The 22985-nt window shown below is 40.4% G+C and overlaps 1 protein-coding gene across 2 annotated transcripts; it reads left to right on the top strand.

Annotated features, from left to right (window-relative positions):
• The first annotated feature begins 116 nt into the window (after positions 1-116).
• GNS (glucosamine (N-acetyl)-6-sulfatase) lies at positions 117-20951 on the top strand. 2 transcript variants are annotated; one of them, XR_014616203.1, is made up of 15 exons: positions 117-332; positions 856-915; positions 1566-1772; positions 2865-2930; positions 3339-3437; positions 5754-5921; positions 9391-9473; positions 10784-10902; positions 11532-11635; positions 11994-12095; positions 13304-13411; positions 14050-14160; positions 15957-16117; positions 16933-17069; positions 20819-20951. XR_014616203.1 is itself a non-coding variant. In XM_084206907.1 (14 exons), the coding sequence occupies exons 1-14, from the start codon at positions 192-194 to the stop codon at positions 17006-17008; spliced, it is 1605 nt and encodes a 534-aa protein (XP_084063033.1). In that variant the 5' UTR covers positions 117-191; the 3' UTR covers positions 17009-20461. The 2 variants fall into 2 exon arrangements, 1 of the variants encoding a protein (XP_084063033.1); XM_084206907.1 differs by lacking the exon at positions 20819-20951 and having other exon boundaries at positions 16933-20461.
• Positions 20952-22985: the final 2034 nt, after the last annotated feature.

Below are 22985 nucleotides of genomic sequence, written 5' to 3'. Positions count from 1 at the left end.
GAAGCGCCTCCGCGCAGCCCGGGGCGGGGGCGGGGCTTGGGGCGGAGCCGCGGCTGCCGCCCGGGCCACGTGACTCCGCCCCCCCGCGCGCTCCCGGGTCATATGCCGGGGGCGGGGCGGGCCCGCGCGCTGCTGCTCCGGCTCCGTGGTCGCTCCGCGCCTGTGGCGGCCCCGACCCGCCCGGCTCCGCCATGTCCCCCGCCGCGCTGCTCCGGGCACTGCCGCTGGCCGCGCTGCTGCTGCTCGGCCCCTCGCGGGCAGTCCGGCAGGCGCGGAGGCCCAACGTGGTGCTTATTCTCACCGACGATCAGGACGTCTGCCTGGGCGGCATGGTAACCCTGCGGCGGGGGGCGCGGGGCTGGCGGCAGTGTGGCGAGGGGGGCTCGCCGCCCGCCCGGATCGCGTATCGAGCTGTCAGACGGCGAGACCGAGCTCGGCGGGCGCGGTGTGGGGCGAGGGTCGCTCGGGGTCGCGCTGGGCCCAGCCCGCCCGCAGCCGGTCGGTCAGGGGCTCACTGCGGCCTCAGGCCAAGCAGCCCCGCGGAAGGAGCGTCACGGTGGGGCTGCCACGGGTGGGCTGAGCCGCTCTGCGGAGCCGCCGGGGCTCGGGTGGGCCGGGGCTGGGGCCTCTCTAGACCAGCCGCTGCAGATACCCCTGTAAGCACTCCACACTTGTGCAATCGCTCTGGCCGCGCCAGGCCCTAGCGAGAAGGAAAGGGCGCTCTTAGTGTCTTGCCGGGGTGGTTCCTAAAACCTGTAGTGTTGGGCCTTTTTCCAGGCAGCCTGCTTCAAATCCCTGGCTTCACCTGGCATCCTTGCATTTTTAGCTGATACCATTTTGGTGCTTTCCTTTCAGACCCCCCTAAAGAAGACTAACACTCTTATTGCCCAGATGGGAATAACCTTCGTAAATGCAGTAAGTGTTTGCATTAAAGCTCTGAACTTCTGAGGTGTGTGCATTTGTGTTTTTTGTATCTGAGGTATCAAAAAATGGTATCAGTTTTAGGAAACCTGTAGGTATGGATGTAGGGTTTTTAAAATTCAATTGCTACCTACTTTTAGGTCTCAAAATGAATATAGCTTAAGATGATGTTCAAAAGCTGTAGTTTCACTTTCTGAAAGCACTCGTGCTCACTTCCTTAATCTGTAAAGTAAAACTGCGTAGTCTGAACATTAAAAGAAGCTGCTCAAAACTTTTATCAGCTTCATGCCCAATGAAAAGTCACTTCACTCTTTTCATATTCTAATGTACCTCCATGGCTAAAATAATGGAGGGAGTCAACGACCAGACAGTATTTTAGTGAGTTCTTGCCCCGTCTAAAAGCCATGTCCACACTGGTGGTGAGAAGTTGAAGGGCATGTGCTGCAGAGGCCTGAAGCTGGTTTCATGTGCAGTTTTTTACTAGTGAAAATACTTTGGATATAATTCTGGATGTCCAGAAAGAAGTAGGCTTTACTGTTTAATATATTAGTCAACCTGTTAGCTGATATATTTGAAAACTATAAATTTTGACATAAAATTGTTTTACTATTCCAGTCTTAAATCATCTCATTCTGTTTTTCCAGTATGTCCCCAGTGCACTTTGCTGTCCCAGTCGAGCTAGCATTTTAACAGGAAAATATCCACATAATCATCATGTCGTCAATAACACTCTGGAAGGGAACTGTAGCAGCAAGTTGTGGCAGAAGATTCAAGAACCGTACACCTTCCCAGCACTGCTCAAAGCTATGTGTGGTTATCAAACATTCTTTGCTGGAAAGTACTTAAATGAGGTATTTGGTGTTTGGTTTTTTTGTGGTTTGTTGTAAGAGTCAAGTGCTCACTGAGGCAAATTCATCAGGAGAACAGGTATTTTCAGAGCTCTTTTATAGCAGTTACCCAGCACTTTTATTATTGAGTCACTTGTATGTGTGCTTTAGGTTTTTTGCCTTTTTAACTAGGCTCTAGTTTCTAGTAGCTCATAGTAAGATGTTAAATTCAGCGCTGAAAGCTGTAAGGCTGCATGTTCCTCATTTGTGATAGAATTGCATCCGGAGCTGTATGAGTTACGGGGTTCTTAACAGCATGTTTTCTTTGTATCTCATGCTGGAAAACGGTGGTATGATAAAGCAATGGAATGTGAATCTTCATAGCCAGGCACAGATTTGTGTCTGCTGATGTTCCTGAGGCAGCAAGGGGAAGGGAAACTTAGCTGGCTTCCTCTGAGCATCCCTTGACTCAGCAGAGTCTCTCATGCCTGCAGTTAGGCAAGCCACGTAGATTGGGGAGGGCTGCCCTGAGAAAACCCGTTGTGTTGCTCTAAGGCACCCTCTGTTTTGAGTTTGGCACTGACTCAGTAGCTACTTTCCCTATTTTGCTGTCTTAAAGCCTAGTTGTTGTAGATTATTTGGCACTGAGGTGGTAAGAGGCTAGCATTACTTGAAGTTCCTACCCCTCTTGGGGGAGGATGAAGGAAGCTGTTGGTCTGTGTGGAATTCTCTTTAGTATCTTGTGAACTGTTATCACAAAGCCTGCAAGTGTCTTGTCACATGGATGTTTTGATTGCTGCTCATTATTTGATATGTACCCTATGTTCTCCAGGATCTCTGCATATTTTCACGTGCAGAATGGAGCAGGGAATAATACTTAAATTTTTCTGATTATTGCTAAACTTTCAGTTACTGTCTAGTTATTGAACCCTGGTTTCTTTAATAGGCCCTCTGTGTGTTTTTATATGCATATATATGTGGTTTTTCACATTCTGAAATTGAATTTGGCTTCACATGGTTTCTGAGTAGGATTGAATAAAGCACATGAATATGAAACATTGTCTAGCTTTGATTCATCACAATTGAAACTGTGAGTCATGATCTCTCTTTTTTCAGTATGGAGCAGAGGATGCAGGGGGAGTAGGTCATGTCCCTCCTGGATGGAGTTTTTGGTATGCTTTGGTATGTGACTTTTTTTTTTTTAATAACTTAATTTTGTTTGCTTTATAATCCAACTCATGTTCTAACTTTGCTGGTTATGAAAGAGCAGGAAAAGAACATCTAATGATTTAATGAAAATTTTCTTTCCCTTTTTCCTTAATTGTACATTTGATCTGTGGCTTTTACAAGAGGAACTCCTATTGGGTGCCTAGAGGAAAAAAAAGCAATTGTAAAGCCAGAGCAGTATGAGATAGCACTAAACCCAGTTTTGTTGATGGAGACCACTTCTGAGAATTTTTGCAGTATCCTTATGGCAGATGCTCATAATTTATTTCACAAATGCTCAGGGGCAATTAATTGGGATTTTTTCAAGTAATCAACGTACATGTTGCTTTGAATAAGTATCTGTGTCACTTTTCTTTTTCACAGGAGAAAAATTCAAAGTACTACAACTATACTCTCTCGGTAAATGGCAAAGCACGAAGGCATGGTGAGAACTACAGTGTGGATTATCTAACAGATGTACTGGTAAGTAACTTTGCAATGTGCGGTACAGAAACTGCTTATGACCAGATAATGCCTCGTGCTGGGGACTTGGGAAAGGCTGAGATAATTTATTAGGCTGTTTTAGTTCACAAATGGACAATTGTACTGTCATGAGGGTCTGTGGTCGTTTATCAGCAAAGCAAGACTGAGTATATTTAAAAATGACAGGCTTATATTTGAGCTGTGGAGAGGAAAGGGGTTCCAGCTGGCCATTTGCTAGCCAGTAGCCTCACTGAGGCGTTAATACTGGCTGCTGTACTGCAGGAGGAACAGGTAGGCAGAGATTTAGTTTACTTGATACAAGGATATGTTTCATTATAATATGCAACTTCTTTAACAGATTAACTGGGTCAGGATTTCATTTGGAAGCATGTAAAAATAAGCTTCCCACCATGTTTTGTTTCTTAGATGTTATGATGTGTTGTTATCCGGTAGTCTCCAGCTCCATCAGTCTGATAACTTGTAAATATTAAAATCTAATCAATCCTTCATAGTATGTAAGGGCAATGTGTAGCTGATCGGGGAGGTTTTAGCCTCTTTATGTGCGTAAAATATAGAGAGGTAACAAAGATGTCAGATCCTTTGAGAAAAGATGGAAGAGTTACTTTCGCTCTCTTAAGGCCCTGTTTGGCAAGTAGCGGTGGCTGGGGGAAAGGAGGGAATTGTCCTCCTCCCATCTGCCAAGCTGGAGTCATAATTTGACGTGCTGTTACAGTGTATAGGTTGGTACTGTGTTACAGTGTATATATAGCTTAGCACTCACTAAAACTCTTCCCTAGAAATGTCTCCTCATTCAGTCCTGTAGGTTCATTGAGACCCTGAGGAGTTTAATTCCACTGGGGGCTTGAATACAGACAGCTGCTCACTAGCAACAGCACAGATTGATGTTTCTTAGGGTACTGAACAGCTGTCTGATTAAATTTAGATTTACATTGTCTAAAGCTAGATTGGAATTGATAAGCCAGAAGTGAGACTATCCTATTACTGGCATTGTACTGGGTTTTTTTGATCCTTCAGCAGCTCGTAAGCATTTTGTCCAACAGGTCATTGTTGCATAAACTGCTTATTTGTGGTATGTTGCCTATTGATACAGCAGTGTATCATGATTTTCAGTGTGTTGCCTTCTACTTTCTTCCTGTAGTTACCGAACGTGTATCCAGCATTTCAGAGACAGTGTGCAAATCATTTGCTGGGCAGTGCACAGGAATAAATTGCTTATGCCAAGTTCCTGTGTTGCGTGATGTGATGCTCAAGCTTTCTTGTGTAAGGGCACCTGGGTACTTGAGTGTGGTATTAAGCATCCAAACACCTGAATCTTTTTAGTGCACTTCTCATGTGTTGCAGTTTAAGCTCCTAATGAAATCAAAGTTGGCCGCGCTATGAGTTTCTGAATGGTTCTTATCCTTTCTTGACTCTGCTGACGTATAACTGAAGTTGAGCCCTCATTGCTTAGATGCTAAATTTAGAAGGAAGGAAGGGGGAATTCCTGGTGTATTGTTTTTTTCCTAGAGAAAGAAAAGGATATCCAAAATGGGCTATACTTATCAGGCAGGAAAAAAATATTGCAAGATTGAAATACTGAAGAACTCATCTACAAGTAATACCTTTGAAGCTGTAGTTTTAAAGGCTGACCCAGGGGAAGTGAAAATGGAACTCGCAATTTCTTCTAATTTGCTCCTTGAAATTGTGTATAGGCTGAAACAAAAATGAAAGTGGAGTGCTGTGAGTGTGTGCATTTTGGCACTGTTCTTCACCAGACCTTCTGTTTTCAGCCCTTGTAATCTTGCAGCTTGCTGTAGAATGAGCATAGGCTATAAACAGTGGGGCTGATTTTTTTTTTTTTTCAGAACTACTGCTATTTCTAAAGAAAGCTGAAGCTCTTAAACTGAGATCTGTCAAATGGGAGATGGTATCCTAAAGTCTCAGACTTGGACTATGTTGAAGAAAGCTCTGATTTTTACTTGATTAAACCAGAGTATAGGTGGATTTTGTTGTACTTGGAATAGGCCCAAACTTCTGATGAGCTTTCCAGATCTAATTAATGCAAGGGTCTGAAGTAGAAAGTCGTTTGAAGATGTGAAAAAAATGATTTGTTTAACATGAGCCACTTGGGGTTATTTTTATTATGAACTGCTGTTCTAGACATTTGTACATGAGCAAGCAGTAAGTTTTTGAAATAGTTTAAATGTTTGCAGTATTACCAAGCTCTAAATAAGTTATGAATGTCTAGTTTGGGTTTGTCAAATAGTTGCTGTTTTCCTTTGAGGCATGACTTTTCTCCAACAATACTGTTCACAGGCCAACATGTCATTGGACTTCTTGGAGTACAAATCTAATTTTGAACCCTTCTTTATGATGATCGCAACCCCAGCACCGCACTCCCCTTGGACACCTGCTCCACAGTATACAAAGAGCTTTCAGAATGTCAGTGCACCAAGAAACAGCAATTTCAATATTCATGGCAAGGTAAGCTTACTGGCAAGAACCTGTGTGTAGGTTATTCTAGCTTGTGAGAGCAGAAGGCAGTGGCCCTGGCTTGCATATTACATTAGAATAGGCGAGTACTAGGACTGCTGGCTGTTCAATCAGCTAAATCGGTGTGTGTCAGGGTCAGATAAGTTTGTTGTGACTTTGAGGTATTTGCGCGCTTATGTCTTGTAGAAAAACAACATAGTGGCAAGAGTGATATGGCAGTACAATGGAATTACAATTGATAAAGGCAAAAAGTAAATTCTGTGTCCCATTTCTAGACTCTTCTGAAGCTCTTAAAAATTTCTTATGATTGCTCTTGGCATATTCAGGGGAACACATGGGTAATGTGCTACTCAAAGGCTTGGGTGAAGAATGGCAAGAGCCCTGTCTTCCTTCACACATCTGCTCGTGGATGTGGGCAGTCCATTCCTTGAGCTTGTGGCAAAGCTTCCTCAAGGTGAAAGTGTGTCAGATTAATCAGAGGAGTCTGGAATAATAAACCATAGGGCCCAGAGTTAGTGAGTGCTTTGAAAACTTATTTGCTAAAATAACCTAATGTCACAAATTCAGACATCCTCGTGACAGGGCAGTACCTCCCACTGCCAGCAAATATGGCCAGATATGGTCTAGTTTAGACTAATCTGCTGCAGTTTACTTTGGCAGTGCGTGAACTTCACATGCAGTTAATTTGGTGAAAACTTAAAGAAGTTTTATATTTTTGATTCAAGTAATTTAAAATATAGAATGCATTGCTGTTCAGTGTTCATTTATTTCACTTCAAGATTTGCTTCTAATCTTAAGACTGAGATACTGTTGCCTAAATGCCTATCGGGAGCCCAGTCATACCTCAGGTCACTGTGACTCCTGTAGTACAGAGTGAGACTTGTTTTTAGCTGAGGACTGTAGCTTGCAAAATTACCATGTGCTCATCAGTACGATAGAAAAGCATGAATGAAAGGACAGAAAAGGGCTGCAGGCAGTAACAAATATTTTAGCCCAATTAGTTTAAGTTTCAAACTAGAGAGTGGGAATCAGACTGAGGTTTTTTCTTCCATAAAGGGATTCCAGATTTTGTCTTAAGACTCCATTACAGTAATAGAGTGCTTTTAAACTAGTGATTTAGAAGTAACTTGACCAGTGAAGTCAGCAGCTGGCAAAATGTGCACTGTGGAGTTCCCTTACGTGGTGTAAAAGCTCTGCCTGTTTTGTTCTGTATTATTTGTATAATACAGAACAAAATGCTGGACCTAATGTTTGGCAATTAGTATCTGTGGGCACAGCAGTTTTACTAGAGGAACAAGACTAGCTTTACCTTCCTTCCTAGACACAGCTAGTGTGTGTTTCTGCAGCTGGGTGTGTTGTGGTCTTGAAGCCTAAATCTTCTAGGAACTTCAGTGTTTTCTAGAGCTTCACTGTTCTCTAGGGCGAGCATGACTCCTACAGTAGCAGTAAACATGTAAATAGGCTAAGACCCTCAGTGATGTTGTAATGCTTGCTTGACTGTCTTGGATTGTACAGTCTTGACTCCTAGAGAAATGTCGCCTCACTTCCTTGTACTGGATGTGGGCAAGAGCTGCTAAGGGGAACTATTTAGGCAGAATCTCAGCATGGAAAATAGGAATTAAGCTCTTGTATACATCATGGGTCAGAGTCTGAGTTTAACTTCTGCTTTAGATCCTCAGCTAGAAATGGTATGAAATGATCAGCAGCTTGGATTCCCAAGCAGAATTAATAGACCAGATGAGTTTTATCTAAGCCATTCCAAAAGAGAACTTAAAGATATGTGTTGGGTATCTCCCTCGCATGCCTTTTTTTTTCCTGCATCAAAGTTCTGTTCTGTTTCTTGCAACACATTGAATATTGTCTCCATCTCCTAGAATTTCTCCAAGAATGGAGCTTAGGGAGGCAGCAGGATTGGTGGACTACTTTGTATGTAAGTGCTGAAAGAGACATGACAGGGAAGCAGATTTGAGAACTCGGAGTGAGTGTGAAGTTTATTGAAATCCACAAAGGTGTTTGAGTGCTGTGTGAAGTTTTTGAAACTTCAGAGAAAGGTAAGAAGAATAAAATATTCAAAGAGGAGGATTCTGCTGCACTAGGTTGCTTACCTGTCTGAGTTACCCAGTGTGGTTTTGCCTTACGAAGCTCCTCCTAAGAACAGCCTTTGTGAAAGGTAGCTGGTGCACTGGTGATGTTGCCAGCACCTTTGTTCTCTGAAGAACTTCTGCTGAGCTGAAGGTAGGATTTGTGCTGTATTTCCTTACTTTTTTTCCTCTCTCAGCTGAGACACACTGTGTCTCTCCAGAGAATTGTTTTACAACTCCTATAAAAGAAACAGCTCAATGCAACAGAATTAAAGTAAAATGGACAGAGTATTAAGTCTCCATGCCAAAAATCTTTCCTTTGGTAGTCAAGAGCAGAAAACAGGGGAGTTGAGATATGAGTCACTTTGTTGTGAGTCCCTAAAGCCTGAGCCCTTCAGTCTCTTGCTTGTGACAGGAGGGAAATTGCATAACAAGAGGCTCTACAGATAGGAGTGACCACCTTAAGCTGAGGGTGATGAGTGGGTCATCTCTGACCTAATAAATGAAAAAGTGTAAAGCTGCCCTGACATGGCTGCATTCTTTGTTCTGATCCCCACTGATACTAACTTTCAGGTTGGTCACAACAGACCTTCTCATGTATTTGTATAGCAGGTGACCCAGCTCAGACTGGTCCTTCAATGTGGGAGTATCACTCTCACTCTTTATATGAATTGCATCATTTCCATTACTTTGGAGATGTAGGTGAGGAAAGAAAGAAAGGGGCTGTTTCTGAAAGTTGGGAATACATCTAGAAGAATCTACAGTGCTGCAGCTAAAGAAATGCTCTTGTTTTGGATTCAAAATAAAATAATAATGTTCTGTTCCATTCAGTAGTCACCAGCCCTGATTTCTTAGACTGCCAAAGATCTGATAGTGGCACTGTTACAGATATTTGAACTCATCTGTTTATAACTCAAGTAATTCTAATTGCTTTGGGTGCAGGTGCTTTTGCCCACCTTGCTACCTGTTGAGATGCTCACCAATATTAGTCCCAAAAGTACCTCACTTCTGACAGCCAAATTCAATCTTACAGTGATGTTCAACACTTCACATTGTCTTCCTCAGATCTGTCTTACACTATCACACTTTTACCTCTGAGAGAGCCTTCCCTAGATCCTTTCACAGCTTTCTTCCCTGAAGTGCTTTGAAAAGATCCACATCTGTTTTCTTCACATCAAGGGCCAAGCATAATGGAGCTGTACTGTATCTTAATCTTGAAACTTAGATTTTGCATGAACCAACAGGGAAAACTAAAGTCAGGTCAGTTTGATAGCATTGCCAGACTTTTTCATAGGAATTGTTTTTGTAATTGCTCTAAGAAAGGCTTAAAACCTGGTGCTTCTCCCATACTCTAATCTTTGTTGGTTTTTTTCCTTTAGAACAAGCACTGGTTAATTCGACAAGCAAAGACTCCAATGAGCAACTCTTCAATCCAGTTTCTTGATGATGCTTACAGAAAGCGGTAAGAATTTTTCTGTTGCTTAAGGTTTCTAACCAGAATTTAAAAGCTGTGGATTTTTAAAAAAAGTTGTAGTAAGTCTGACAATTGATATCAGATTACCCCTAATGGTTCTCTGTCACTTGTCTCAGAAGACCTCCTGACTTTGTTTACATTTTGCAAATAAACTTTGGCTTCAGAAATACCATATTCACAAATGCTGCCATTAGTTGTCACAAAAAAAAACAATCTCACCTGGTCTCTCTATTCTTTTCTTTCGCTCCACCACAGGGTTTTATATAAAAACTGACCTTACCTTCTACTTCACTTAATTCCAGTTTCTTACATGATGTACATCAAATGTAGTTGATCTGTCTGCCAATCTGATTTATTAATCGTGCCTCTCAGTCTGTACATGGGAATGCCTGACTGGCCAGGGGAAGTGCTAGATTCCTTTTTATAAAGGGGATGTGGTGAATAATGTGCAGACAAGACTTATTCCCTTTTTTAATAAAGAGGAAGGATATTTGTTTGTACCACAGATGCTTTCTTTAAAAGTTTTGAAACAAACATTACCTAAAGTGTTGATCTTAATTTTGAGCTGTTACCAGGCATTATCTTGTCACTTTGAGATGGAAACCCGAGATTTTTCAGACTTTTGCTTTATAAAACATGAAGGTAAAAATTATGCAACAAAGTTTTAAGCTGAGAGACATCAGAATCCAAGAATTGAATAGCTGTAGTTAAGTTAGCGTGATATTAGTCTGTAGAGGGTAGTGGAAGCAATCACTTTTCTCAGCAGCAAATCCCACGACAAAGAAAAGAACTTGTGCCTGTCAAAGGCTTTAGATAGACTGAAATAATGGACCCTAACATTACATGAGTAATACAAAACAGCTGGTACAGTTTTCAAGCAGAAAGGATCCCATAAAGACAACTAAATTCATGGTTGTTTTGCATTTTAATATTAAATTACGTATAAAGAACTAATAACAATTGACCTTGCAGGAGATAACTGACTCTTTGTCACCGTCATGCTTCAAGGTTGGTCTTCACTGTGTCCAGATAAGAAGTAATCTGCATTTTGATGTCTTTCACAGACACTACAGAAATCAACAAGAACTGGGAACCAACAATGTATTTCTGTCTTTGATTGCAGCCTTAAAAAGAAGTCTAGGAGTTTATGAAGTTTTTTTTTCAGAATTTGTAAGCAAAATAATTCACTTACAGTGCATGTACTGCTGACTGGAAGCAAGGTATAAATGCCCTACTTGCAGTCAGGGTTATTCCAAATTTTTTCACACTCAAACGTGGAGTACTTTGTTTCTTTATAGGTGGCAAACTCTGCTGTCAGTAGATGACCTGATAGAGAAACTTGTGAAGAAATTGGAAGTGAATGGAGAGTTAGACAACACATACATCTTTTACACATCTGACAATGGCTTCCACACTGGTAACATTTTCACTGCTTACTGTTTATTTGTAGAGGATCCAGAATTGCATAACCTTTCACCCTCATGACCACTCCAGAAAATGGGAACAGCAGCTGTGGAAAGCTATAGGTGTCAGAAGTACTGATTGGAATTGTGAAACAATCTAGAGTTGCAATGTGGGGTGTTTGGGATTTTGTTGTTATTTTTGGGTGGTTTTTTTTGATTGTGGTTTTCAGCATTAATTTCTACCAGTGTATCCTGGTATGCATAAAATTAGGACAGAAATAAAGGAAGGGTCTCTGTGTTCTGTAGGAAGAGTTGGTATAAGAGGGTTATCCAGTAAAAATTTGTCAAAGACTTGTCTGTATCATGTTGTACAACTAAAAGTGCAGTATCTAAGCTGTTAAACTTTGGAAGATATGGTTTATACTTTGATGTTATCTCTGCTGTCCTCCAGTTTCTTAATACAGTTCAGGTTAACAAGCTCTCTTCGTTAAAAATGGGCTGGTAGTAGTAATGTGCCCATAACAGAGGGGTTGAAACTAGATGATCTTTGTAAGGTCCCTTCCAACCCAAACCACTCTGTGGTAACACAAGGCTGATAATGTAAACAAGAAGCCATTTAACTTTTCCATCTTCTCTTGTTTAGGCCAGTTTTCTTTGCCAATAGACAAACGGCAGCTCTATGAGTTTGATATCAAAGTTCCATTGCTGGTTCGAGGACCAGGGATAAAACCAAATCAGACAAACAAGGTAAGAAAGAACTGAAATCCCAGTACAGATTTTATTTTTAATGTTGTTTCATAGTTACCACTTTAGCTGCTAATTTGTTGCCCTGCTTATATATATGTATCCATAAAATGAAATACACAGAGTGGTAGAAAATGTTTAGGCCTCCATATAAAAAAGCTGTCTGTTCCTGCTTGAATTGAATTAAGCCATTGCAGGCCACAAAAGCAAATGACTCACTTTCTAAATTCCCTGCCACTGTTTGTCCATGTTACAGGATCCATTAGCCCATGAAGATGAAATTAGGTAGTGTTTAGATGTACCTACAAATATGAGTATTTAACATAGGTTCTGAACTTCTGAAGTTCTTCTCTTCCTGCAGATGCTTGTTGCAAATATTGATTTGGGGCCCACTATTCTGGATATTGCGGGATATGACTTGAATAAAACCCAGATGGATGGGATGTCACTGTTGCCACTGTTGGTAAGTAGGGACAGGGATAGTAACCAATGACTCTTGCAGGGGTAATTCTTCAAAGTCAGTGTTACTTCCTTTGATAGATTAGGTTGACTCATAACCCAGATTCTTCCTTTGATGTTGTTTTCAAGTGGGATCAGCTCATAGCTGAGTGAAAAAAGTAGGTATGTTTAAATGTAGATGTAACTTCATAAGCAACTACAACTTTGTGGTCATATTATAATAGAAAGTTGTTGTCATCCTTTGGATAATTCTCACATTTGTAATAATTCCTGTTTTGAAGCCTGTATTTTGTTTCCATCTTGCATTCTCCTTCCCCTTTTCCTTAGCTTTTCTCAGCATAGGAGTAGGAGAAAAGCAGGCTGTTCTTATTAAATCTTTGGTTTGATTCCATTTTCAGTAGAACTGGTGTTTCCTGCCACACTCTAGAAGAGTGCATATGGTTTTATAAAGCAAACTTGACCTTTCTAATAGGTGAGCAGAAGCCTATTTAAATAAAGCTGCTTGCAGGTGATCTGTTTAGTTTTAATTAAATTTAGTCCATAAATTGAAGGCAGCTTACTTGGAAAGTAAGCTTGGAAAGATCATCCAGACTTAAAATGGTGCTTTGCTCTTTAAACCTTGTATCCAAACCTTAAGCTGTTCTTTAGACAGAAGCAGGTAAAAGGCACCTGTTCTAAACTCTGGTGGAATCAAATTTGAAACTCATTGTTTTGCTGCATATGCCTGTGGTGGTGCTGTATATTAACTGTAAACTTTCATCTTCCTCTGTCTTTTAAAATGCAGCTACAAATAGACCAGCTTAAAACCTAGCTGTTTCTTAAAGCTGTTTCTTTTTTTGTTTGGTTGGTTTTTTGCCAAGGGTATCTTTTTCCATCTCTTGTGGTAATGTGATACAAATCAAAGGGAAGCAGCCTTGTTGCAGGGATTTTGTCTGTAGGATAGTAGGACTTGGTCATGGGGCTCCTACTTGGTATTACTGCACGATCTTTATAAATTGAAGATAGTATTTTAAACCCTCACAGGAAGGTGTACTAATATTTTTGGAGTTTAATCCTTGTCTTCCAGTTACACAAGACCTTCTAACCTAAAGCTAATTATTTAAGACTGATACTGCCTAGTAAGCAGTGGACAGTGTTAGTGTTATTCCAAGCATGGAGAATCTTCTCTATTTCACATTACAGTAGATACTAAGTTGTGTTAACCTCTCGTAGAGAGGAGACAAAAATGTCACGTGGAGATCAGACTTCTTGGTGGAGTACCAAGGAGAAGGATACAATGGCAGTGATCCTACCTGTCCTGGCCTAGGACCTGGAGTCACAGTAAGTAAGACAAGATCTGTTAATATTAGGGACTAGCTGCTGAATTAAACCTGTTTGTGTGGGCTAACCTGGTTCTGTATGTAAGCTCCCACTGTGTTGGTAAGCAGGAGCCAGCTCTGTAGCTCCTATGCTGCATTTGACAATTGGAAGGAGATGTCCAGCCATGTGGAAGTGACATATCCATATGACTAGAGAGAGGACAAAAATCCTTTCATTGGGAATCTATGGAGCCTCCGGGCTGGAGACTGATGCAGGAAGGTGTGGCTAAAGTCAAGTGTGTGGCAATGACATAATGTTCTTTCTAAACTTTCAGTAACCTTATTGCACAACTCTTGTTTGTGATTATTATTTAAGTCACTAGTTACTTTAAATCAAAGCAGGTTTGCTTTGCTTTACTAAAGTAAAGCATCCCATTGGTGCTGTCTTCAGTAGTGTGTTGTTTCCCAGACAAAATGCACTTAGTCATGGTGAGTTTAGTAACAACGCTGAGTTTTTTGCTTAAAATCCCCAGTGGAAATTTGCCATGTGTTAAATTAAGATCTGGGTGTTCATCTGTTAGCTGCAGTTAGCATGAGCTGGTACAGACTCTAGGAAAAGTTAATCTGCCCTGAAGTTTTTGTTTGCTGCTTGCTTCACAGCACTGCTTCCCAGACTGTGTCTGTGAAGATTCCTATAACAACACGTATGCTTGTGTAAGGACCCTGTCAGCTTCCTGGGATCTGCAGTACTGTGAATTTGATGACCGGGAGGTAAGTGTGTCTGACTAGCAGATGTCAGCTGTGCACAACCTGTGTCTGTCTGCACTCTTATCAGCTCTCAAGGTTTCCATGAAGTACTCTGAAAGGCAGACTGGCATTGCTTGCAGGATAAACACTCAAGTACTTATCTCTTATTGTGAATGTTTGACCAAAACTGTAGCAGGGTTCTGGGAAGGAGGGAGAAAAAGGGTGTGGGAGGGGAGTGAGGCCTAAACTATGATTACTTTCTGGTATCACCTGACAGCATCACAGGGAGCTGTGCTGGACTGGTTTCAGTTCTCTCTCTTAAGCCTAGCTCCATGTAGCAGTCTCTTTTGAGCAACAAATATTTTCTGATACCATAAACACAGCAGAGGTACAGTGTTCAACTCTTTTACTTGTGAACACCTGAAATTCCTGGTTAATAATTTCTCATCTATTACTTGCTTGTTTGTCTGGCAAAAATAGTAGTGAAGTTACAACAGTGAGAAAGGTCTCTGACCTTGAGTAGTTTGGGTGTAAGGGACATCATGTCCCCCCTTCAGAGGCTGCTCACTATGGGAGCACATGCTGTACGTGCAAAAGGTGGTGTGTCACAGGGCTGATCTTGAGTTGTGCTTGTCTGCACACAGCTGCTCCAACAAGGATGTGGGGTTTGAGGCAGTTGGGTCACAGATCTAACAAACTGTGCTGTCAGGCACTGCATGAACATGCACCACACAACATGTTGTGTGGTAGTCTACGATGAGCAGCTTGAGCCAGGGGAGGAAATCCCACAAGATGTTTCTGCAATTAGTGTCAAAAGCTGTACAGGAAACCAAAATATCAGTTAGCAGACCCTGGACTTCGGTTTTCCCCTTTCTGACAAATTATGATCGAGTTAAACAATCTTGTTGATTTCTTTGTAAAAGTAGTCTCCAAAGTTGACTCAATAATACTCTTCATGTCAGTTTGGAATTTTTCTACTAAGGTACATCTGTGGCATTTTTGGGTCGCTCTGCTTACCTGAGCTAGATGGAATAAAACCAACAGTATGGGAAAGGTGCAACAATGTGGCTTCTATAACCTTGCAGTGAACCTTGTAAGAAAAAGGCCAAAGTCTGCCCAGATATGTCTTTATCAAAGTTAGACACAACTCAGCCAGTTTTTATCAGTACCATCTTCAGTCAGGCCTCCTACTCTAGCACAGACAAAACCACAGCTAAATTCTTGAGATACTGTTGACCAGTATTTGTCCCACAGAAGTGTCTAGAGATTTAATGTACCAAAAAACTAATCTGCCCTAAAATCCTCCAGACAAAACTGAAAGTACATGCACACAGAATAAGCTTTTCCTGTTTGAGGCTGTAGCATTCTTGTATTCAGCTATTTTGTACATGGAGAAGTTAAGACACCTGTCTCAGTATGATAGCTCTAAGTAGCTAATGAGTATAGAATGTTGATGTAATGGTCACGAACTAAAGTTATTTTGAGATCCATTAGTGAAAGGACTGCCAGTTTAGGCAAGGCCTCTTACTGTAGTCTTACAGTCATTAAACAAATGTTGGAAAAGAATCTGCTGTGGCAGGTGAGTACTTTAGATGAAAGTAAAAACTTTTCCAACAAAACTGTGCTACTGCAAAGCTTGTGTGCTGTCCTGTCTTTGACCACACAGCTGCATGGCTGAACACAGCTTATGTGTGGGGCTGCTGCAGCAGAGTTCAAACTAACATCTGAGACTGTGTGCTGCCATAAAGCATTTGTCTCAAATAATATGACTGTTAATTAGCATTCAGGACTTAATACAGTACAGGAACTTTCTTCTACAGGTGTTTGTGGAAGTGTATAATTTGACTGCAGATCCACACCAGATCAATAACATTGCTAAAACAATCGATCAAGAAATTCTAGAGAAGATGAACTATCGACTAATGATGCTGCAGTCCTGCTCAGGAGCAACGTGCCGTACACCAGGTGTCTTCGATCCCGGGTAAACGCTGTTACACTTCATTACTGTAACCCTTTGAAATAGAACTATGGAGTTTTAAAATTCTGCTTTTATAGAGGGTATTTATGATGTACATACTGATTTTTTTAATAGAGATGTTTTCTTGATGCTGCTGCTTTTTAATGGTTAATCAATATTTTAACTTACCATGTATAACTTTGATATGATACTTGTACTTTAATGTTGTCAGACATTGTTGACTTAGCACAACTATACACTTCAGCTGTTCTGAGTAGTCAAGTGACTGACCTCAGGTTTGCCTGCAAACCAGGAAAAGTTCTACTGGTTTCTGTAGGCAGGTATTTTCCAAGTACTAGCTCTGATTGCTCCTGGAGGTGCTGTTTGCAAGAACGTTTCTTGCAGGACCTGAGCTGTCTGTATTCCCTGTTGGAAGTAAATAGCACTTTGTGCCTCAAAACTCAGTCACTGATCATTTGCACCAAAGCTTTTTTAAGCAGTATTTAAAATGTCCTTTCAGTGTCCTTAAAGTGCAACATAAGTTTGTCATTTGGGACAGCAGAGCTTTCTGTTAGAAAGTAGCTCCTGAATGCTTGATGCTATACACGCCCCTATGCTGCCTGTACATTGTAGCTAGGATTTATTTCTTTGGAGACTCAGCTTTTTGGTTGCATGTTGTTACAGTTTATCTGTTGTAATAGAAATTGTCGCTGCTGTGTACTGCTGAGGAAGCAGCTTCTCACACAACCTTGTACCAGAGCTCTTCTAGCACAAAGCTCTCTAAAAGTGCCGCTCACTTCAAGCCAAGCAGCTCACGCTGACTCTGTTGCTCTCTGCAGGTACAGGTTTGACCCACGGCTCATGTTCAGCAATCACGGCCTACGGGCTCGGAGGTTTTCTGCACAGTTCTTGTAAGACCCTTAGGGGCCTCTTGCAATGGGCTCCCACCAACCAGTTTCTCCAGTGACTGCAGCAGGTCTGTCTCTGTTAACTTTCGCTGATTACAGTTGGAAGACTTTTAATGGGCTTTTCAAACCCTGTTTGGAAGGAAACCCCTTGTCTTTAGCTGGTTGCCTTGTGCAATATATATATTTTACAGCTGAACTCTAACTGTAAATTGTTAGACACAGCTAATCTGTCTTGCTCAGATCGTTGATTACCACCTTTGTCTTTCAAGTACCTTTTCATATCACAGGCACAGAGGTGAACCTATGTCTATGAATCTGAACAGTTTATTTTGTTCTAAAAAATAAGTGTGCATTTGAGTCAGGTTAGATAGGCAGGTGCTATTGCACAGTAATGCTCACCCATATTCAGTGTCACAGATCTTCTTAAAATCTGTGCTTAATTATAGGTTTCCTGTATTGAGCTCCAGGCTGTTAAGGAGAATAGCAAACTAGCCCAAAAGAGAGTAGGAGGGCATTAGTCAAGAGTGTAGGGTCTGAGTAGCAAGTGTCTTGTACAGAATTAAAATCCATCTACTAAATAGTCTTTCAATGAGACCACTTTGAGATGAGACCAATGAATTAATTTTGTAGGACAGCTCTGGTAGCTTGCAAACAAGAATGTAATTTCAGCCTCCTGGTTTTAAATGCTAGGCTGGGTTACTGTGTACTACTGAAAAACCTTTTAGGGTTTTAGACTGACTTCCTAGTGAGTTAAGAGACTGTTGATACTAACAAGTATTCAAGTAAGTGTGCCTGTACTTTGAGCTAACTCTTCAGTCTGTTTTAATCCACAAACAGAAGTAATACTAAAATAAAAAAAATCCAACAACCAGGGTACCACAGTAGAGGTGATTTGTTTCTAATTTCCAAATCTCTTGAATTGTCTAACTTCTTATGTTGATTAGATTCTTGAAAGTAAATTATTTTGAAAGCAACTAGGTAAAATAAATCATAGAATCATTGTTCACTAGACATTAGGCTAAGAGCTATTTTAGGCAGTTTAAATGCTTCATAGAGTGTTGTTTTTGATTGAGACCCCACTACTTGGAACCTGCAAAAAGTGGCCTTCACACCAAAGGTCTGCATGTCAGAAGTCACTTGGTTTCCCTCCAAAAGGGTGATGTCTTTTCAGCCTTCTGATTAGGCTTATCTGAAATGCAGCCATCATGTGCACCCAAACTTGAGTATCTTTTTAAATCTTGAAAAACACATAAACTTGTATTACCATGTAACTTCTGTACAGATTCACTGGCAAAACACCATCTGCAAACACTGAATTATGGATCTTCTGCAAGACAAGTTGCGTTGCTTGTGAGCAAATTAACTCTGTTTTCAGGCATGATAATCATTCCCTTGTCAAACAAACTGTAGCAAAACTATTTGGTGTTCAGTTATTTCACATCTCCTACCCCACTAGAGAGCATGATTATTTCAACTAATCATTAAGCAGGCAACAAAGTATGACTCAAAACTGTGAAGATGCATACCCCAGTGTGCAGATCTACCAACTGGATACAAGCAACGCTAGAACAAAATAAGTCGAATTTTCTTGGCTTTTAGTTCTGAGGCACAGAAGTCCTTAATGTAGCTTAGAGTTGTAAACTTCTGCAGGTTTGATTATTATAGAACTTTTGTTTCAAATCTCTCAGAAGTGACCAAATATTTGGAAGAAAAAAAAAGCTTGAAAGGTAATGTTTCAGCTGAGGCGTCTGTATAAATGCAGAGGGTTTTGGATAGTCAGACTCCTGACATGCTTTCAAAGACTCAGGACTTTTTTTTCTCAACTACAACTGTAGCTTTATCCTGCTTTTTGTTTTTCAAGCTTTAGTATTGGCCATCAGTATCCTTTATACACTGTTTTGTCTCTAGAAACCAAACCAAAGTTGTCTTCATGCTCCCAAGGGTTTTCTTACTGAGCTCGTGTAGGTAGTGTTTTGCTTGGAGAATTCTAGCAATTCAGACCTGTTCTTTGTTTGAACTTCATTTTGGTAGCTGTGTGGAGGCTAGTGTGAAATACATTGCTGCACATTAAACCCTCATCAGTCCTATCAAATCTGGGTTGTACATCAAGTTTCTGCTTAAGTTTCAGTGCAAGTAATGTTCATTCTGTTGCTCCTTATTGGAAAAAAAACTTTGTTATGGGTACAGAAATATAATTCTAATACACTCTTTTCTTAAAGTGATTTTAAGCCCTAACAAGGACATGTTCTTTTGAATTATTTATTTTTTGCCTAATTAGTAATGTGAAAGTTGACAGAATTGATGCAGATTATTCAGTATGAGTGACCAGATGTTTTAACTAAATTAATACTCTTGCTGTCTGCACATACCTGTAAAGCATTTCATTCCAAGGCTCAGTAATCTAACACACTGTCAGAGAACCACACTATACCTGAAATCTGGCATAGGTAGTAAATGTTCTATTAAACTGAGATTCAGAATTAATCAGTCCTTAGTGGTTTAGGAGAATATTTGATTTGCTCCCACTTTTGATAAAGACTTGAAAATTGTTAAGCATGTAGTTAAAGGAAGAACAGGAACCAAGAGCTGCCTGCCTTCCATTGCTTTTAGAGCAGTTTATCACTTGTGTCTGTTGCCATAAAGCAGTTAATTCTGAATATTTTTACAGCCACAAATGAACAGTGTTAATTCTTATCCTTGATAATTAAAAAAACCACTATGAAGGATCTTTGACTCTTATCCTGATCTAATTCCCAGCTAAGTTATTGTAAAACTAAATGGTCTTTCTGGATATTCCCTTTCATGTATTATTTGACCACAGCTTGCATCTATACCTGGTTATGGAAGGCATTAATGTTAAACATAAAGTTTTAAATAAAGGGCCTTACTGGTACAGAGTTGAGTTTAAATAAAATGTGATCATGTTTTTTACTTTTTTAAAAAATCATTAGCAAAAGCAGAGCTATGATTTTTTTTTTTTAGTGATCTGATCTGGTAAAATAGATACTATACAGGGAGAAATACAATTAATAACTTCATCATGTTACCCTAAATCAAACCAACATTCATTATCATCACTTCAGCGTAAGTGAATACAGCCAGTAGCTGGTTACCCAGCATGGGCCCAGAAAACTGGGCTTCTTCATGATGGGGAAGGAAGCTGTAGCAGGGACATGCACATGGAAATGCACACCCAAAGCAAGTATATTAACTTTTCAATCAAGTTAAATTTGAGACTGATATATCAAGCTGAATACAGTATTTGAACATAATGAAACAGCTTTCATTTATTGTGATTCAATTAAAATGAATTGTCTTTGTATGTCTCTCTGTATGTGAGCATACTTTGCTGTAGCATGTCATGAGTATATTTCTGCTGTTTTGAACATCTGTTTAGAAAGTGCCCTTCCAGAGGACCCTGTTCACTGCTGCACTTTTGAAGAAAGAAAAAAATAAACTGCCTATCAAACTTTGTCTTTGTTACTGAGCTTGAGTTAAACCTTCCTACAGGAATAAGCTGTGCCATGTGCGTAATGGCTGAATTCCTATTTTATAAGCCTTTAAAAGCCTCTGCTTTACTGCCCTCCTGCCTAACATGGGCTACTTCATATGGCCACAAGGAATCTTATTAGTATCTAGCAGGACACCACCTGACTATTTTGCACCAGGAAGAAAGCCTGAGGTGAGGGAACAAAGTGAAATGCAACCTGTACTTGCTTGCATTTCCTTGGAAACTGGTGGTGTTGAATACATGGGAAACGGAAAGCACAATGGAGAAACTGCTGTTCATAATTAAGAGTAATATGTTCTGCCCCAGGAAAGAGGAAGACTAAAATCCCATGTGAGGCTTTTTCCAGAATGGGAACTGTGACCAGCAATAAGGTACATGCTACTTCTTCACCTCAATCCCTGCTACGGAGCTGAATTTGTTGCATGATTCTGTTTAAAACTACTACATAAATTTCCTGAACTATAGAAGGTAGTGACTTGGTACACCTTTAACCTATTTAAGCCTGAGGCTTTCACAAGCTATTAAAACATCTATTTCTGCATTTAATTTGCATTTCTGCTTAACCATGTGGTATCAGTTTCATTTCTCCTTCAGCAAGGAGGTAGCAGTATTCCATTAAGCAGACAAAAATATTTAATGGCTGCCTGCACATTGCTTGCTTTCTTTTGATGTTCCAGCTTATGAAAACTATAAAGTTTACTGTAGCACCACAAGAAAGGGCAGCTCTGTATTACTTAGACATTCCCATCACTGACAGCCCAAGTGACACTACCATCAGGGTCACAAAAGCTTGCTACATCTCCTTGTCATTAATTTCTAAGAACAAGCCATGTTTGTGAAGAAAACTGCTGTTACAAGGCTAAAGGAATCACCTGTTTTAGAAAAAGAAATACACAGCCTTAATATTTCATTCAAGGGATGGAGCAGGGGAATTCCATGATTAGAAAGAAAGGGCAATGCTAATCTATTGCTTTCCAGATGCTGCTCTAGTCAGATTCAGCTGTCAGTATTTTGATAATATCCACTGGACTGTGTTTAGAGCAGTGGTCCAGTAATTGCTCACAAATCTCCGATTTGTAATCTGATTTCTCAAGGTGTTGAAGTTCTTTGAACTTATTCCAGCTGCCACAATCCACCCATTTTCTAAAAACATGAAATAAGAGGGACTCGATAGAACTCAACTGATTCACCCACTTCCTCATTTTTCCTGTGCAAGTTCTAGGGAAAAGCCAGCTGCACAACTCTTGCTTGGCAAGAATGACTCTGCAGATTCCTATGTGTTGGCAGCAAAGGCATCAAGGATGAGACTAAAGATTCATGGGGATAGTCTCATGCTGTTGATGAAAATCAGTGAAAGCATCAGCAGAGCTCACATGATCTACCTTTGTCCAATGAATGATCCAAACCAAGAACATAGAACTCTTCTCCTACAACATGAAAATCCTAAGCAAAAAAAAACCTGTGTTGTGGTTTTGCTTAGCTGTGATCTTTTAAAATAATACAAAAAACATGTAAGTCTTATACTACAGAGCTAACTACGTTTTTTACTGGATACCTGCTTCGTGGTTTTTCTCCTCTGCTTTTGAAGTGTTCAAATTAACAAGGCAAAAACCTCATAAAAGTATTTCAGGTCTTTTGAAATCGTATAGAAACTTCAAAAGCTTCTCTGTAGGTATTAAAGAAAAAACACCAGCAGTAATTAAGCCCCACCTTTAGAAAAGAGTGTCCTCCTGCCTTTGGGCTGCTCCAGGCTCTGAAGCAGCACTATGCACATGACCAATCCTAGACCTACTGTTCAACAAAACACACTTGTAGTGTAAAGCCTGTTAACTTCCTGGAAACGTTCCTCATCTTTTACTTACATAGATTGAACTAAGGTAGATGTTGTGTTCTTTCCATGTGACCTGCATTTTCACTCAGCCTAGTTTACATTTAAAAATGAGTGCTGGCACTTGGCAACAGGTGTTAGAAGATATTCTGTACAAGTTATGCTGCCCTTCTTTACCAGTATTACTAAAAGTTCCACAAAGGACTATAAGAACCACAAGTTCTGACTCTGAGTGCTCATTTGACAAACCAGAGCAGATAAAAATACAGAAGTCTCTAACATCTGCTCACTCACACCTGTGGAAAAATGTTAGGAGCAAAGAGGGCAGATTCTGAAAGTATCATCTGACAAGTCTAGATTAAAAGAACTGTCTAGGATTACTGGCATACAGAAAGCACCTGTTTATCTGGAGGGAGAGCTTCAGAGCCAGTGTTCTAATACAACTTTGCCTGGGAAAAAAACCAAGAGGCTGAACTTTGCTGTCATAAAATATACTGGCATTCTAATTCCTCCTGAGACATTCTGGAAACAGCTGAAATTTCTGATCACATTCCAGATTCTGTATTTAAAGAGAGAAATCTTAGACTTGTAATGCTATTTTCTCTCATGCTATGTGCAAGGCCACAAGGCTATATTTAGGTTTAC

This window comes from Fringilla coelebs (genome assembly GCF_963513975.1).
Source record: "Fringilla coelebs genome assembly, chromosome: 5".
NCBI classification, from domain to species: Eukaryota; Metazoa; Chordata; class Aves; order Passeriformes; family Fringillidae; genus Fringilla; species Fringilla coelebs.
This window is presented reverse-complemented; position numbering and strand designations above follow the sequence as displayed.